Here is a 19,125-nt window from a genome sequence, read left to right as displayed (position 1 = left end):
CAGCGGACGAGGTTAAGATTGTAATTGGTCGTCTGTCCCTATCCCTCAGTAGTGCCGGGCTCCAGGGAAGGGCTTTAGCAGGCATAATGATGCCTTAAAGACGGAGGGATTTGACGACTAGCCACACTCCTAAATCCCCTCCGTACCCCCTTCCCGCTCCTCTCACAGCCTAGGATTCAGGCCCAGTTGCTAGCAGTCGAGCTAAGACATAGACGAATTCAGCGGGCTAAGCTTTAGCCATTGCACGGGTGTGACTAATAAGATTGTTTATGAAGAAAAAGACTTAGAGTCACAAGGCAAATAGGTGTACATTTGGTCCATGTTAGAATTCATAAACAAATCTTTAGGTTTAGCGGTGAAAGCTGTGTGTGTAAATTGACATATAATACTTTTCTACATTCGACTTTCTGGGCAGACATGCCAGTATGGTGTGAACCCTCCCTTGCCAATGTCTGTTAAACCATGAAATCCCCAAGCGAGGGGTGGAGGAAGGTTTGATGTAACCGAGACAAGTTTGCTGAGTGCACCATGTAGTCTGTTGTTTAGGGTGTCTATAGAAGTGCCGTGGGGAACGGTTGGGAGGTTGTTTTAGGTGTTCAGATGTGATTTATTGTTATGGGATGAGGCTTGTCTCCACAACTTAACCCTTTGCTTGTGCTCTTTGAAGTGAGTCGGGTGTGTTTGCTTTTTTCTGTGGTGTGGAGTCTGTACGCTTGTTTGCATTTGTGTGTGTGTGTGTGCTTGACTGAGCATGTGTGTGTTAGTGCGCTGGTGTGACTTGACATGGGTGTGTGAACATGCTCCTGTGTCTGTGCGTGCGTGCGCATTGTGTGTGTGACAGAGTGGATTTTGCAGCAGAATACGTTTGCACAGGGATCTCTGGCGATTGTCTGTGTGGAAGTTTGTCACATGTCTGTACATGTGTAGCAGTCTCAGCTGGGGCACCAAAAAATGCCTGCTGGACTTCCAGTGCCCCGTAAGTAATACTTGGAAATCAAACTGGCGATGTGTGTGTGTGTGTTTATGTGTGCGTCTGTGCCCTCTCCCTCTGAGCCAGCTGGCTACCATGCCATGCCCTCACCCCCTGCTGCTATTTATGTTCTTGTCCAGCCATGCGACTTAACCCTTTCACAAACAAGCCTAACCTGAGGGTACTCATATACACACTCACTCTTCCCCTCGCCTCGTTACCCATAATGCTCCATGTAAACGGCTGATGGAGAGCCCTCAGCAGAGCTTCTTTTTGATTCTCTCTCTGCTGTCAGCTGCCCCCCCCCCCCCCCCCCCCCCCTCCCCCCCCCTCCCCCCCCTCCGGAGCACATTGTTTGCAAGGCTGGAAAAGCTGGAATTTGTTTCTATTCTGTCATTTCCTCAGGTATACTTTTTTTCTGAAGGACCTGCACTATAACAGTCAGGCCGTAACCACTGGATGAAAGCTTATAGACAATATGGACTTCATGACATTTTTGGAATTGTGGACTTGTGGACTGTTATTTGCCTTGCAAAACATGTCTATGAGCAATCCAACTGTGTAATTTGAGTTGATTCCCTCTCATCAGGTGACTCGTGTCTCGACCTATAATGTGTTTTCTGGTACATTGTTGTTGTCTGCTTTTATTGTGTACAGATACACGCATACAGATCAATGACAATTTCCATTAGTGTATGGCCATGGTTCAGAACAACTTTTAAAACATTGTAAATTGAATTATCTGGCTTTTAGAGGGCATTTAAATATTTGTTGTCTCGCATCATAAAAGGGGCATTCAATTCTTTTCTGGCACTATTTTCCATTTGAAAAATGCTGTCTGTGTCTTTTAGACCTATATCTTTCATTGGTTGCTGGGCAATGTTTAAACAATATATTTAATAGAATTTGAGCATTTGTATACAGCTATAAATGGAGAAGGGGTGGGTGACTTTCTCCAGTCAAAGTCTGTTCACCAGCCTTAGGTACTGAGAGATTTAAGGCTCTCCCCAAGTTGTGAACCAATATCACAAATAACAAATAATGAATTGTTTACGTATTAGAGTTTTGTAAGTCAACAACATATGGACATTTATGAAGTATCCTGTATGTATAACATCCCACTAGACTACAAAGTGTTAGCATTAGCATCTGATCCATCCATAAAACGCCAGCTCAGGGAGTGGACAGGCTAATGTTTTGCCCTGGCACGGGGGGATATGTATGTAGGATGGAGAAGTCCAGCTGTATTTGCTTACCACGGGCCACCCCCCATGCTTGGATCCTTCCTCTACGGTGGGCTGAACTCTCCACACACACTCTTACTGGCTTAGGGGAACTGGTCTTTCACCATTCCCACAGAAACAGTTGCCAAAGCAAATGTGGCGAGAGGAAATGGAGACCTTTTCTCTCTCTCGTCCTCTCTTGCTCTCTCTCGTGTGCGTCTGCGTGTTTGTGCACTTATTGCTCTACAAGGCTAGAGGGAAGCCCAGTGGGAGTCGGACAAGGGGAGACATTAGTTGCCAGCTATATCTTTCTGTCTATCTCTCTCTCTCTATTTCACTTCTCTGATACACACTTTCTTTCTGCATTTGCAGTTTGCTTGTGTGTCAGAGAGCAGCTGCACTCTGCCCAAATTCCATTGCCAGTGTTTATGCCTCTGTCCTACTCTCCTTCCCTCTTCCCCTGCTCCTATGCATTCTCTTTTGGAGCACTTTCTCTTCCCCCTTTCTCTCCTTTTCTCTGATGTGGTTGGGAGTGTAGGCTCCCTGTCCTCCAGGGAACACAGACTAATTTAGTCGCTTGTTGTGGTGGCGCTAAGTTAACCTAGCTTAGCGTAGCCTAGCGATGTGGGATGTGTCTGTTATGTCTACCTCTTTAGACTCTTCCTGGAACTGGAACCCTCAGCGGAGAAACAACACCAGACATGGGGTTCTTTTATATTCTAGGAAATCAAGGCAAACATCTTAGAAACAAGAGGTCAACAAGACTTTCTTAAAAATATCCCCCTTATCTTTCCAAAAAACGAGGCATTTAGTTAAGAGCATGTTTCCAGAGAAGTGGTTGAAGCAGCAGGGGGTTTGCTTTAAAATGTTAGGATTTTGCCTTTCAGGGGAAATGATTGGGGTTTGATGGGGTTTAGAGAGGGTTGGTGGTACAGTCAGGCACCATCAGCACAGCCTCCTTTACCAGTAAGTGGCTACAGAAAGCAGAGTGCTACCTGATATCCTAAACATCTGCCTCTCATCACACACACACACACACCCCTACACACACACATTTTTTCCTTGACAGGTGTCAGCACCCTCCAGTGTTGAGAATATCTCATCAAGAACAAGGTTCAGTCAGGAAGTTTATCTAGGATATAGGAGGACTAAACACATTCACTGATGTGCTGAGCACAGTAAATGTGTTCCTTGGTGCATCAAAGTGAATATTAAATAAGGATAATTTCAAGTTTAGTCAGCAGAGCTCTTAAGTATAGAGTCTTCTAAGTCTACATAACCACCGTTGGTCACTATATTTAAAAAAGAATGTCTTCAATTATAAAACTGCCCTCATCTTCTGCAATGTTTAAATCGTCTCGATATGAACTGCAGTCGTGTGTTTCTATTTACCTGATACGGAACACAGAGGCCCAATTGTTCGCCAAGATTCTACAGCCAAGAGACTGATGTGATCAACCGCTTGCCAAAACCGGCGGTGTGCGTTTGTGTGTATACGTGTGTGTGTGTAACCCACAAACACACTGTCGAGGAATCTCACAAGTGGTATTCTCAGCAGCGACCATACCATCTGTGTATTTTTATCCCATGTTAGAGTGTTGAACAGACCCCAGGTTTTACTGGTCTCACACACACAGCATACATGGAGAGACACACACACTCCAGTGTACAGAGTTGCCCAGGAGACCTCTACAGCTCTATATATTATTATTATATATAATGGGAAGGAGGGATCGCCACTCAACTCTGCAAAGCTCTCTTGATAAAACTTCACCGTCTGAACCTCGAAAAACAACATTTCCACATGTAACAGAAGAAAGGAACAACAACCTATACTTTGGGGGAAAAAACTGTAAACAGAACCATCTAACATAGCTCTGAAACAGACAAGTAGTCAGTCAAACACGGGCTAAGAGGCATTTCATATTCAGCGGAGCAACATGTTGTCTGACACCTGTTTCTCTGCCAGCAGATGTATAGATTCTGGGTTCTTGTGGTTTGGGCACAGCAAGATAACCAGTCTACAGCTTTTCTTGATGTTATGCGGTCTTTTTGAGATCTACTAGAGCAGCAAACGCTAGCCGGGCTTCCAGGAAGACCCTCCCTTCCGGCTGTGTGGCCCCTCCGCGGGACTCAGAAGAAGGCCACAGCCAGGTCATAGGCTGGGTGGGGCTCGCTATGCACCCTTTCAAATAGCAAGGGTGAAAGAGGAAAACAGAAAAAGCAAAAACCTGGTTGTTTGCTCTTTCACCAAGTCTTAGTCTGAGTGGATGTTGGCACAGGGCTAACAGGACCTGTTAAGCGTCATCCAGCCAAGGACCAGTTGTTTCTGAACACTGAACCAACTGTTGACATTCTGTCACGGTCTGTCATTAATCGAGGAAGTGCAATTCCTAAACAGGAAGTGACAGGGTAAATCTGGTCAGTGTTAAAAAAATAACCTGAAGCATAACTTCACAAGACTTTACTAGATGAGAAAGCGACCATGTTGTTTCTGAGTGTGAGATGGCAGTGATAAGGTTGGCTGTTCATCTCTGTAGAGTTTGTTTGTTTACCGTGAGGCTGCCCGGGAGCCTCTCTCTGGCTCCTTTTGCATGCCTGCTTTTGTTGAATGGAATTCTGTCCGTTTTGAGAGGACATCCTGTTATATGTGACACAGGAAATGCAGTCTCGAAGAGAGACAGTCCAACTAAGAGAGAGAGAGAAAGAGAGAGACAGAGAGAGAGAGAGAGAGGGAGGGAGGGAGGGTGGGGCAGAGAGAGAGAGAGAGAGAGAGAGAGAGGGAAGGAGGGTGGGTGGGCCAGAGAGAGAGAGGGAGAGTGGGGCAGAGAGAGACATACAAATGACAGATTATGTTGGGAGGCTGTCAGCTTCACCTTTTGAGAATATAGACTATCACAGAAAGAACTCTTTCCGACCAGGGGGATTTATTTGCCTTTTCCAATATTCCATTTGGAAATCAAACAGAATTATCTTAGTTCTCCCATCAAAATTGTCAAAGTGAGTTCCTGTTCAGAGACACAATTGTCTGCCCAACTTTATGTTTCCATCCACCATGTACTTTTTGTTGTGGTTGCTTTAATAGGGCATGCCACACTAACCCTCTCAATGAACCATCTTCTCATTGGCCCTGCAGCCATCAAAACCTCTCTGTGAACTTTCCCCTGATTGGTTGCATAACGGTGAAGGGCCAGACACAGTGTTTCCCCAGCAACAGGTGGCCCTGTGCCGATGTGGTCAGAGTTGACCTTTAGCCCCTTTTTTTCTAGCATGAAGTTTCACAGAAAAGGAATATTTCACTCCTCTACCAAGTATTCTTGTAACACTATTCTGACTAAGAATAGTGTTTGTACTGTTGATTATGTGATAATTCTCTATCAGTAGGTAATAGGTATGTCTATAGCATTGGTCTTGGATGATGTAACAGCAGTCTGGCTAAGTAACGCTGCTATCACTTGCAGACAGGGGAAGTACTCTTCAACAGACAGTCTCAAATGAATCAGACAAACCTTGACTGAGCGCAACAGGCGTGTGTGGCGAGCTCCACCCATCCTGTCTTGCTCCCTCACACACACGCACACACACGCGCACACACACACAGGCACAAGTGGAGGTATGCACCATTGTAAACTCCTCTGGGGGCCCCTGGCAGCTGAGCGTAGCATGCCACTCTCACTATTTCCTCTCTCTTTCCCTCCCTCCATCCTTCATGTGGAGAAGCTTTGCCACCCTCTCATCCCTGGTTTATTCCTAGCCAGGAGTATTCAGATGGGGGGCACAGATACTATGACTACACTGAGGTGTGACATTCCTAATGCGGGGGGTTCTGTGTGAGCGTAGCGCCCGTATGGCCATGTCTGTCTCTGTCACACCTCAGCTAATCAAAACTCCCTATCTTAGAGGTGTGACATCCTGTCTATGCCATCTAATCTGCACCAGATCATATAGCCGTCCCTCCTCTTTCCGTCTCTGTCTTTGAAGGTATTCTTACTCTGTGGTTTCTGCATTCCCGCTACAATGATGAGGCTTATCAGCAATGGGTTTCTAATAAAACATGCTTATATAGGGTATGTGTGTGTGTGCGTGTGAATTTGTGTGTGTGTATATAGGACACAGGGCAAGGGGCACACCTGTGCCTGGAGAATTGTATCCAGAGTCTGTGAGTGTGTGTGTGTGCTTCTACATATCCCAGTGTGTGTATCCCAGGTTCGTTGCATGACAGGAGTCTTGGGGAGATAGCGGTGTCAACTTTCACCTCAGTCCGTCCTTCAGATTTCACTTCCTCCCACAAAGCACTGCTCCCAGCAGTTCCTGTCCAATCTGGCTGGGCTGGCAGGCAGCCAGATGCACAAACACACACACACACGCATGCATGCGCACACACACATGCTTGGGTGTGGGCCTAGCACTCCATCTCAATTGTGTCATACGGTAAAGCGGTCAGGTGCACAGTAGCTAGACATCTTCTCCAATCTGACACACACAGACACACACACACACACCAGTGGCTACATCCCAGTAGTCCACTGTAACCCTCCTTCCAACGTCCTGCTTCCTCTGGCCTAATGCTCCACACGCTAAAGCTAGCATGCAAAGCTGTTACCACTGTAACGCACATGCATGTGCCTTGTTCTGCATGCATGTACTAAAGCTGTCTGCCTGTCTGCCAGATTAGTTCAGATTGAAAACCATTATGCTGGCAGGGGTAATCCACGAGACCCGGGCTGGCACGTGGCACCCAGCTCAGCCTGGGGGTGAAGAGGGGAGGGGAGGGGGTGAGAGGGGAAGTGTATTTAATGCCCTCCTTCTGGTTCCCAGGCTACAGGACCAGCGCACTTAGCAAAGTCTGTAGCTCAACCTCCCTACTTTCTCATTTGCTGTCAAATTTTGTTCTATTGTACTGCATTGTGGGTTCAGCACTACTGGTCTTGTCAACAGCACCACTCTACAGGGTGACATTTTAGAAAGGCAGCGTTCAGATTTCTACTGAAGACAAACCCGTTTTCTCCCTGTGATCCAGTTATTGAACGGTGGGAGTGAGTGCTGGTGCTAATGACCCTTGGTGCTTCGGCCTGTCTAGCCACACTTCCCAGACATGTAACACAGCACCAGGTCCTATTACACAGGCATGAGGGCATACGGCGAGGTCCCAACATGGTCACGCCTGCAGACGGAGGGCAGCAGAGAGGGCAGGAGGGAGGGAGAAAGGGTGGCCACCTGTTCCGGCTTCTCCGCCTTCCTTTAAGGCAGACAGAGGTGGTGTGTGCACGCAAGTGTGTGTGTGTGAGTCAATAGGAAGCAGACAAATACTGATCTGCTTTAGTCACCATGGATTTGCTTTAATTGTGTCACGCTCCATATCTTAGTGAAACTCTGCCTAAGATATCTGTCAGTGAGGGAGGCACACGCTCACGCACACATCACACGCTCACGCACACATCACACGCTCACGCACACATCTCACGCACACACGCCACACGCAAGCCACACACTGCAGCCAGCAATCTACCATCACCGAGACACACCCACTAAAAGTGCAACTGTTGCCATTGGGTTTCATCCACATTCCCTCTGCCTCTCTTAGATTCCTGAGGGGAACCCTTCACCAAAATAGACAGACAGACACAGTGTGGGAGGGGGAAAGGGAGGGGATAAACGGGTATCTGTGTGCTCTTAGTGTTGTGTCCAGTCTGTCAGTGGGGAGAGAGAGCGAGAGAGAGAGAGAGAGAGAGAGAGAGAGAGAGAGAGAGAGAGAGAGAGAGAGAGAGAGCGAGAGAGAGAGAGAGAGAGAGAGAGAGAGAGAGAGAGAGAGAGAGAGAGAGAGAGAGAGAGAGAGAGAGAGAGGGAGGGAGGGAGGGAGGGAAGGAGCCCGACTGTACCATGCAAAAAAAAAAAAGACTGTGGCGTTACTGGGCGTTTCACAGCAAGCTGGTCTGAGGACAGGCGATGTGCATCACATGTGTGACCCTGCAGCCTAACACATGTCCAGTAGACAGGGGGAGGAGGAGAGAGGAAGGGAGAGAGAGAGAATCACATCTCATGGCGTCTGACCCAGAATTGAATGCACATGACATTTGGTTTTCCGAGCTCCGAGCCTTTCTTTACCAATGAACAGTTATGAGCACTATGGGTTACTTAAAGAAGAAATTGTATTTTTATCATAACATGTTGAAAGTTACATTGCAGATTAAGCATAGTTGAAATAAAATGCTTTAAAGCAACAGAAGTGGATAGAGAAGGGAGGGGGGGAATGGAGGGCCTAGACGAGTGACAGCCACTGCCTTGAGAAAGAGGCGAGTGAAGTCATAGTATTATGGCCAGCCAATGGGGTGCGAGGCTGACACAAACCCACCCTTGTCTTTCAGGGACACTCTGGTTCTGGTTACCCATAGCCCCACTACAATGCCCATTAATGCATTGTGAATAAATATTTGTGTGTGTGTGTGTTTGTGTTTGTGTATCTGTTGCCAGAGTATAAACTGCTCACAAACTGTACCCCAGCAGTGAGAATGTTTTTTAGAAAGTGTGTGTGTGTGTTGGATTTGGTAATCTGGCATTGTCTGACACTATGGTGACTCTCTCCCCCCCCACCCTGCCCCCACCTCTAGCAAACACACACCCACACATTCCGTCAACACCCCTCCTATATTTAAACAAGCGCACACTCACAGTTGTCAGACGCCTTGCCCGTGAAACCTGTCTCAGGCAGTTATCGTTGATTTGTGCTCTATTTATCCAGGGATTATAGTTCTCCCATGCACTTGCACACACACACACACAGACACACGCCTTAACGTCTGGTTAACCAGGCATAGGAAAGGTCCTTCAAAATTGAATCTGACTTGACTTAACTTTCATAATGATCCTGCAATTCTTAATAAAGCCTCTTTTCTTCTTTTTATGTAATAGGCATCGGATCCTATTCCAGCAAAGAAGTCTAAACATGAGGACTTCCCACTGCAGTCCTCGTCAGCTGACAAGGACAAGCAACCTGATTGGCTACGATCCCTATCCGCTTCGGCTAGCAAGGTTGGTAGTTTGATTTCACCTCTTAATTGGGCTGGACTTATCGTAGGTCGTTTGTCCAGCTTTGGATCTGAGGGAATGGCTCATATTTAGACAGGTCTATGGTAACTGTAGAAGCTTGTTGTCCATGGATTCACTTACTGAAAATGGAGCTTTGCTAAAGAAACCTATGAAACCCAATATAACCACAATATAATGATAGATGTTCCTTACAAAGATCAATAATCCCAAAAAGTTGCCCTTAGTGACTTCCATTGCACTCTAGTTTCATAGGAATGCATCAAGATGGTGGCTCACTGAACTAACTATTAATCAATAGAAACCATCTTTTCAGATTGCCATTTGTCTGTTTTGACTGTACACAGGACAGTCATGTTGATCTCATTCCTATCATTCAACATCGTTTATGTAGTATCACCGTAATGACACAGATACTGTTCTTTATTCCCAGGGCCTTAATTGCATCCAGCCCAGACAGAGGCCCTCTGCTTTCAGACCCTGGTCCCCCAACCTGTCCTCTGGGGATAAAGAGTCCCCAAGCCGCCCTCTTGCCCTTCTGAGAGACAGGTGAGCCCCACATTGACTGACAGGCATGGACGCATACCACTGAAATGGAAGAGTGGAACGATATGCCAGCTTAAACAAACCACTTGTCCACGAGCTTTGAAAACATTTGATGGGGTTGTATATGTGCGATAATGGATTTATAGATTTTGGGTGGCAATCAAAAAGCACTGGCTTCGCTTGGCTGCCATTTTGAATTTGAATTTAGTGCTCATTTTATCATACTCGATGAGCTGCCAGATGCCACACTGAGAGCTCACTTGCTTGTCTGGGTGGGCTGAGGTCAGAGTTCATGTCTGACTGTATCGCTGCCACCCACACTGCACCGCACTCACACACACTCACTCTGTTGGCACCCACTTGAAGTGCCGCAGCTTGTGCCAGTTCGACAAGCATCACACAAACACACACTCATTTGATTTGATCTTCCTCGCCTAGTTTCTACAACTACAAGAGCATGGAGAGCGCTGTGGCCCCCAACGTGGCCCTCACCCCCCAGCCCCCAGGGAAGGTGGGGCCCATGTCCCCGTCCGTGCCCAGCACCTCCCACCCCAGTGGGGGAGAGCCTCCAGGAGAGGGGGCCAGTGCTAGCTCCAGGCCGCGGAAGAGAAGGGCCACAGGGGAGCTTCCACACCCAACGCCCGAGCCCCCTTGCCCCCCTTCCGCCACTGCGAGCAAACCCCCCCAAGAGGACAAAGACTCTGAGGTGGAAATCGAAGTGGAGAGTCGTGAGGAATGTGAGTCACGACAAGCATACAAAAAGATGTGCTACTGTGTTACTACTTTCAAACTTCTATTAAAGTCTTGGAAACGATTACAAAACAAACCTATTTTTCTCTTCCTTTACTCCACCAGTCACTTCGTCCCTGTCCTCCCTCTCCTCCCCTTCCTTCACCTCCTCGAGCTCAGCTAAAGACCTGAGCTCACCTGGGGCCCAGGGCCCTATGGCCCCCATCACATCGCCTGAAGTGTCTGGGGCCACAGCTGTGGCTCCAGAGGCCCCGGGGCCAGGGCTGGAGACTGATTTAGAGACCCTGAGGCAGGCCCTGGACAGCGGGCTGGACTCCAAGGAGTCCAAGGAGAAGTTCCTGCATGAGATTGTCAAGATGAGAGTCAAGCAAGAAGAGAAGCTCGGCTCTGCCCTGCAGGCCAAACGTAGCCTCCAACAGGTAAAGGCCTCTTTCACACACACACACATACATACACACAAACACACAAATACTATGTCTAAACTATGCCCTTAAATTTTAGATCAGATATCACTATTCATATTATACCGTTGAGTGGTATGGACCAAGTAGTTTTTGATCATAATCACACTTCACATGAACTTTACTGAAGTGATCAAAAGGGAGGAAACAGTTAAGAAATGGGGAAAACACACGGATTAAGCAACTAATACAAAAAGGCCTTAAAACTCAAATGACTGGCTGCTGACCATGACTTAGCAGAAAGGAAAGAGGGAGCGGATGTTGCTGCAAAGCAGTCAGCCGACATCCATTTTTATTTTGGTCTTGGAGGGAGACCAAGTTGAAACGCTGACGAGGAATGTCTTGGTGTGTAAGCCACAGAGCATCCTGAGACAGAGAACATTCTAGAGTGACAGCATTCCACTCCTCTCATTGTTTGCGTTTAGAGAAGAGCTATTTTTCAATTTGACTTCCTTGTCTTCATGTGTAATAGCTTGCCAATATACTATATACGAGCCAGATTATATTTTTAACAGCTCCTGAATGCACCAAATGACATTATGTAAACCACCCAGGAAACAAAGCGTGGGGTGTGAGAGATTAGTTTCATCCTATTTTTGGGAAGTTACAAAGCTTGATGACAGACATGCCTGTCCAAACTGTTCAGTTCCCATGAGAAGGATATGGGTGTGTTTCCAGGCACACACACACACACACACACAAACACGTAAATCTGTCTCTCAGTTTCAGAGGGGAAGGAAACTTCACTTCTTCATATCTGCCTGTTCTCATCTACTTAAACCTTGACTTATCTAAAAACAGAACCAGCTCTTTTCTTGCAACATTACACAGTTGGTTATATTGATTATATTGATTGAAAAAGCTAAATGCCCAGTGAGTAATACATACTAAATATAACATATTGTGGGGACAATGGGACATAGTTTCTAAAGTGGAACGTTTCTTAGGAACATTTAGCCTTTAATGTTAATGAAAGTGGAAACATCCAGAGGATCTAATGCTGACTCTCTTGCTGTGATGTATCTCTGCCCTCCAGGAGTTGGAGTTCCTGCGTGTGGCTAAGAAGGAGAAGCTTAGGGAGGCCACGGAGGCCAAGCGCAACCTGAGGAAGGAGATCGAGCGCCTGCGCGCCGAGAGCGAGAAGAAGATGAAGGAGGCGAACGAGTCCCGCGTCCGTCTGAAGAGAGAGCTGGAGCAGGCGCGGCAGCTCCGAGTGTGTGACAAGGGCTGTGAGGCCGGACGTCTGCGTGCCAAGTACTCTGCACAGGTGAAGGCCATCCCCCTACCACACACACACACACACATTTACTGAAAGAAAACACACCATTGCTCCTTCATGCATTCATATTTCATGCATTCATATTTCCAAGTGTCTGTTAGTGTGAGTCACATTTCATGAACACCCTGAATGGGACTGAAAGTAATTGCAGTATTGCTATCACACACCAAGTATAAGCATTCTCATGGTCAAGAAGCAGAAAAAAGCATTTCCTTCTCTCTAGTCGAAAATAAATGGGTGTAACCCAAAGAGCACAGACGCATGATAAGTGCCAGCCCGAATAGGAAACAGGAAAATACATCTACTTCCTCTTACGGCTCATGGGAAATGTAGATTAGACAAAACAAAAGGGAGGTAGAGTCTTAAGTTATGTCTCTAGTTGGTTGAGACAGTGAAATTCACTTTTCGACCCTTTTATCAATAAATGTATTTACATCTGAGAGAATACGTGTTTGGGTTATTTCAAGACAGAATTAAGGTCTGTGTTTTAGTTTTAACAGTATGTTCACTGTGTCTGGGTGAAGAAGTTTACCGTTTGGATAGTGAGGTAATGGTTACCGGATGTGGTCTGAATGTGTGAGCCACACAGACGACAACATTAGGGTGTGTACGCTGTATCGGTTCCTCTTAAGGGTTTGTCTAGAGTGCATTGAATTGTATTGCAAGTCTGCATCTCAACTTCCATTTTTCAGTTAAAATACGACAAAGTATAATACTTGCAAAATGGTTGTTAAATGCTAAACTATTGTGGTGGCTAGCTTTTTAGCAGAACAGGTGCATTTTCGGCCTACGACACTATCATCAGTGATGACTGGTTTTGAGATTCATCTCTTCATCTTCAACTCAGGGTCAGATGGCTGAGCGGTTAGGGAATCGGGCTATTAATCAGAAGGTTGCTGGTTTGATTCCGGCTGTGGAAAATGACGTTGTGCCCTTGGGCAGGGCACTTCACCCCATTGCCTCGGGGGAATGTCCCTGTACTCACTGTAAGTCGCTTTGGATAAGAGTGTCTGCTAAATGTAAACTCATCTTGTTTTTTTTTGGTGTGCTCCAGATCGAGGACTTACAGATGAAGCTGCAGCATGCGGAGGCAGACCGTGAGCAGCTGCGGGCAGACCTGCTGCAGGAGCGGGAGGCCCGGGAGCACCTGGAGAGGGTGGTCAAGGAGCTGCAGCAACAGCTGTGGCCCAAGTCAGACAGCGGTGCAGACAAGGACACGCCAACCAAGGACATGCCCCCCGACAACTAAACCCTCCAACTTCCTCCACTCAGGTCCTGCCTGCACAGTCAACTCACCCTAGAAACCCCCCACCGCCCACCCCCATACCCAGAGACAGAGAGGACAGATCAAGAATAGAGAAGATGATCTATACTGAGGAGCTACATCCTTGATATGCGCATATCCATCTTCAGGAAAAGTCTGAGTGGTTGGGTGCATCCTTGGGGAAAAAAATAGATATTTGTACATGGACCAAGGAAATATGTGTTACTAAGACAAGCACTGAAATGCACCTCTACCACCAGAACTGAAAATTGAATTGTGGGAGGAGAAAAAAATACTATATATAGCACAAAATATGATTGTGCCTGTATTTTCTCTGACAAGAAACCAAGCAACATTTTGGATAGAGACTTTCTATGAAGAAAAATGAAAAAGATGATAATAGTATGATATTAGTATATTACAACTCACCCATATAGAGACACAAAGTGGAGAGTTTTAAAATGGCGGACGGAGCCATGCAGAAGGACTGGACTGTACCCACATACTCTGGCAAAGCCTCTGCTCTCTCTCAATTCGAAGAAAGCGGAGGATTTCACAATGTTATAAGCTATTTAAGAGACTGTATAGCGATATGTAAAAATACTTTTTTCTTTGTTTGTTTGTGCTTTTGGAGCTTCAAAAAGAAAATATGACAAAAAATATGAACTAAGGACTACTCTCGATCAAGCGAGAGTAACTCACTATTGCCACCATGGGTTTGTTGGACTAGGGGAAGTAATTGTGATCCTTTGAGGAAACATATCAAGTCTGATCATTTTCTTCTGTACTGTTCCAGAAATACAAAATCATTCATCAAGTTTATTAATGAAATGGTGAGTAGGATTGCATTTGACTTGATATTTTCTCTCTTTGGAACCAGTCATGTCTTTGTATTTGGAAAAAAGTGTTACGTTCTAGGCACCTTTCAGAATGAGCACTTCATTTAGATAGTGACAACAATTTTCCCCAAGTGACAAAATATACAGAAACTGCACACAATTTTTTGTCATTGTGTGTTTGTGAGCATTGGGTCAAACCCCAAAAGTCTATCTTATGAAGATACACTTTGTGATCAATGTCTGTGTAACCTAAAGCCTAGATTTCAGACTAGCTTGACTGTGTTTTTCCTTTACATTTGATTAACAAAAGTATGCATGTTTCGCTCAATTAAGATTTGAAGACTCTTTCTGGATACTATGATTTTAGGGCTGAAAGTGGCGCCTTTAGCAAGTACCACAATATGTTCTTTTTAATAAATTATGGTATGTAAATATAAATATGTTTCTTTTTTACTTTACAGTAATGAATCGCACTTTGTCATAACAAAGTACTGTTATAATGCATTATACTCCCACTATTGTCTTCATTTTTACTTTGGAAAAGAAATATTCATGACAACAACAATATAAATTCAGTAAGCATTTTTTGATTATATGCATCTCATTTAAGTACAATGTTATTATGTGTTATCAAAACACAGTATTGTAAATAAAATGAAAGGAAAAAGGGTCTACCTGCTTGCTTGCTGACACAGTCCTGGCTGCTGAGAAATCCTATTCCTTTTTGCCGAAAGTATGACCTGTTTGCTTTAGTGGTAAATTGACTTTTAGAACAGACAGTGGGACATTATAGTGCAAGTGACACATTCAATTCAGCGCCAACTTTTTTTTTTGTTTTAGTATTTATTAATATTAGACTAATTAATTGAAGTTTCATGTAAAACACTGCTCCAATAAACCAGTCAATGGAAGGCGTTGGTAATTGGAGCCCAGAGATACATTGCTCACATATTGACAGAAAATATTGCATAAAATCTTTTTTTATAATGCTCCAATTACACAGTGGGTACAATGCAATCAGAATGTACATTGTGTTAATGCTGTTTTCCTTTGGTTGTTGATGTTGTTGTTGTTTTTAATGTGGGGATATTTTGTCTGTTATGTTCCTTTTTTCCAATAGAAAACTCATATATTTTCTTTATGCATGACATTTGAGAAGGTTTGCCATACATATAGTCATTATTGGGCATTGATATTGTACATGTAAGGGTTTTATTGTGTTATGCAATATACAGCAAACTCGTCTTATTTAGAAGAAGAAAAAAAAGAATCTCATTTTTTTAAGTCAACTAAACCTTGTTTATTATACAGCTGAGAAGAATTTCACACGCAAATCACAACAAGTTCAAATGCAATGCTGGACAACCTTAAGTGCCTGAAAGCGGGCAGAAGGTTTCCAGAACAGGAACATTGATGATGTAATTGTTGTTGCTGGCCTCTGCATAGGGACTCAGAGTCAACTTCTCCAGGGATGCTAGGTCCTTCACAGTGCAGACGCTGGGGTAGATGATAGGGATGTTTGCTTTGCACTCTTGAAGGGAGTCTAGAACATTCTCTGGCCTTTCTGAGCAAATCTCCCTTATGGCAGGCTTGACTTGACCTCCTGGGCCAAGCTCACAGATGCAGCTCTTTTTCAGTATTCCTATTCCAATACAGTTTACAGCAGTACTTTACATTGACCTTTTTTAAAGCAGAAATAATTGAACAATTTGCAAATGCTGAACCGTAGGCTTTTTGAATGATCGCTTTTCTTCATTCAGAAATGTTCTTTCAATGATATGCATGTCAAAACATTTTATAAAAATCAGTATGTACCGTTGATATATGCTAAGGTAACTCTTGAGGGTATCGCTCGGTCCATCTAGAGGTGACCATGTATAACAAATCAAGAGGGCATTATGTCTAAGCCCAATGTCTTAACCTACTTTAGAAAGGGCAATGTTAATGAGAGACTGACACTGAGTCTGTGACTTCAACAGACCTTAAATTGGTACATTTTATAGTTGTTTTTACACAAAAATGAATTGATATGTGTAGTTTACTTTATTCATGGTTTTCTACAAAAAGGGAGAAAATAATGACATTGGCTCTTTGGTCTCCCATGTAAAAGAAAAAAACGATTTAAATGATTTATTATTTTCTAAACAAGACCATTTTGCTAAATAGAGGACAATAAAGCAGCAATAACAGTACATATTAATAGACAAAAACTAGCCAGTGTGAGGATTTGAATAAGAATTTACAAATGTAAATATTTTTTTTTCATTTACAATATTGTATTATATATGTACATGGTGTTTCCTTTTTCAAAAAGAAATCTTTTCTTACACAATAGCTGTCTTGTTTTTTTGAGTTTGTGTTTTAACCAAGACCATGTTTCAAAAACAATTATTGCAGTGCGTTAGAGAATATTCCCCACATAAACATGTTGTTTATCCCATGTTTTTTTTTTTTTTTTTTTACTGTAGAGTCTTTATATTCATTGTCTTTTTTCACCAGTTCATATATATTTTTAACAATATATTCAAATCAATTAGTGGACCTGTGGTCACACCAGACCGCGCCACATCGCAGATTTCCTCCTCATCCTCATTTATCTTTTTAGCCCTATGCTGCTGCTAATACTATATAAACTTTACAATTCTAGAAATATTTTTATGTAAGAGGTAAATGTATGCTTTCTTGTTTATCAATGCCGCAAATACAGTATGAGAAAAAAAAGCTTGGCTTATTTATCTACTCCCTTCTTTCCCTTATCTTTTCGCGCCTTTTTCCACCTCTCCTTCATCAACACCTTTCCCTTCTCTCACGACACGGACTATATTGTAAAGTAAAGGACTTTATGAGATAATGTTTGAAAATAGCTATGCTTATATACCACAGTGACTGAATGTACAGTGTATAGATGCATTACCAGAAATAAAGTTGTTTGTCCAGATTAAATGACCATGTGTTTATTTTTTCCATGCTTTTTCTTGCTCATTATCAACAGATTCAAAGTTTGATTTAAGATGAGTCCTTGTTGCGGATAGCACTTATTATGTATGTTTATAATTTGTTATTATTCACACTATCACGTTGTCATCACTGCTGAACTAGCTCAGCTGTATCATTACACATTTGTAAACAAAACAGTAGCTACATAGCCCCTGCATTAGGTGAAACATCACTTAACATAAGTATATATCACACATGTAAAAGAGCTTTGTGTGTGTGCACAAATCCGCTGGGATCAATCCAACACGCTAGTAGCTGGAAATCCATTGTATATCCATTTGTGAATGACACATGATTGGTCTAAAAGGATTCAAACCATCCATCATTCTCACATTAACACGTTAACTGATCCATATCAGTTGGGTCCCCTCCATACACCCAGACACATATCTCCTCAAGGTGCCCTGTACTCCATTCACTTCAACCCCATCCTCCCCTACCTCTGGTATGAACCTACTCCCAGACCCATAATTCCCTAGACATCTGGCTAGCCAGAAGTCCTGCTGCCGCTCTGGCTACACATTTGGCCCACATTGCCCATCATGGTGTGGACTCCCATCAGACACTGCACTTAACTCCCTTCCACCGTCACCACACAAGGCTGTCCACTGACCCAATTACCACAGGCACATGGACAAGGATAGGGCCCTGCGGTTAGCTCATTAGCGTCTGAAGTCTCTCTGGTTCTGCTCCCCCACCCCCTCAAACACAGTGACAGATAAACAGTTTGCTACTAAGTCATGTCTAATTAATTTTGTTATCTGAATTTTTAAATTGAGATATAATTCTGGTTATTTGACCGCCATACAGGGAAAGTAACAAAATGTCTTCTTTTCACATCATGCAGAGAAACTGTTTCACCAAAACCAATTTTCCAAATGCCAGATAATCTGTTTTTTTGTTTACCTCTCTTTGAGCCATCTGGAAAACAACTGGTTCCCTTCTTTGATCCACTGTCATGAATAGCACAACAGCAGAGCCACAATTCCAATACACATTGAAAAGAAGCCTGGCCAACTGCCATGCTACTCATTACCTTCATATGGATAAAACATATGTCTTGACGGATACAAAAAAAAATTGTGCAGCACAGTACGTATATATATATACACACACACACATTTATATATCATGTCACATACAGATTTTGTATTTTGTAACAGAAATTGCTTATCCTTTGTCATAGGAATCCTGAATTGAGCACAAAGCATAAAGGTAGATTATGCCATCAAGAATTGAAGCCCACAGTTATTATGAATAGCCTACCCTTCTATTGTAATTGTGAAGGCCCAAGAGTAGGGTTGGTGGAGAGATGGATCTACTTGGAATCTATTCACTGTGGGCGGGGGTGACTGTACGTTTCCATCTGTGTGTGTCTGTGTGTATTTGTGTGTGTGAAGGAGGGCTCATTTCTCACTCTCCCAAGGATAATGCTGAGAGGTCCTGACCTTTCTCCTTCTTGTTCGTTAGTCCCCTGCAGTCCAGCAAACCAACGGAGATCCAAACACACACACACACACACGCACACACACACAATCAGCCAAAGGATAGGTCATCCCCCACAGGCACGTTCATATTTATGGGTCAACACTGCATTTTACCATCTCAGCTTGACAAAAATGATCACTGTCTATACCATGTCTGCTGTCAGTCCAGCAGGTCTGCTCCTCAAATCAGCTCTGAGTGTAGTCATCCCTTCCACATGTCACTCTGATGAGTGCACAAGATGTCATCCTGTAGGAAGCCTTGGCA

At 44.1% G+C, this 19,125-nt stretch overlaps 1 protein-coding gene across 1 annotated transcript in view; it reads left to right on the top strand.

The window, feature by feature from the left end:
- Positions 1 to 16,710, top strand: part of skia (v-ski avian sarcoma viral oncogene homolog a) — a 57,636-nt gene extending 40,926 nt beyond the window's left edge. The window contains exons 2-7 of the mRNA XM_067240179.1: positions 9,103 to 9,222; positions 9,671 to 9,786; positions 10,222 to 10,520; positions 10,639 to 10,952; positions 12,031 to 12,261; positions 13,328 to 16,710. Coding sequence (XP_067096280.1) covers positions 9,103 to 9,222; positions 9,671 to 9,786; positions 10,222 to 10,520; positions 10,639 to 10,952; positions 12,031 to 12,261; positions 13,328 to 13,522 — 1,275 coding nt within the window. The 3' untranslated portion in view covers positions 13,523 to 16,710. The remainder of the gene's footprint in view (positions 1 to 9,102; positions 9,223 to 9,670; positions 9,787 to 10,221; positions 10,521 to 10,638; positions 10,953 to 12,030; positions 12,262 to 13,327) is intronic.
- The last annotated feature ends 2,415 nt before the right edge of the window (positions 16,711 to 19,125 follow it).

The sequence above is a fragment of the Osmerus mordax genome, chromosome 7, assembly GCF_038355195.1.
Source record: "Osmerus mordax isolate fOsmMor3 chromosome 7, fOsmMor3.pri, whole genome shotgun sequence".
Classification (NCBI taxonomy): Eukaryota; Metazoa; Chordata; class Actinopteri; order Osmeriformes; family Osmeridae; genus Osmerus; species Osmerus mordax.
Note: the sequence above shows the minus strand (reverse complement) of the source record. Positions and strands in the feature narration are given on the sequence as shown.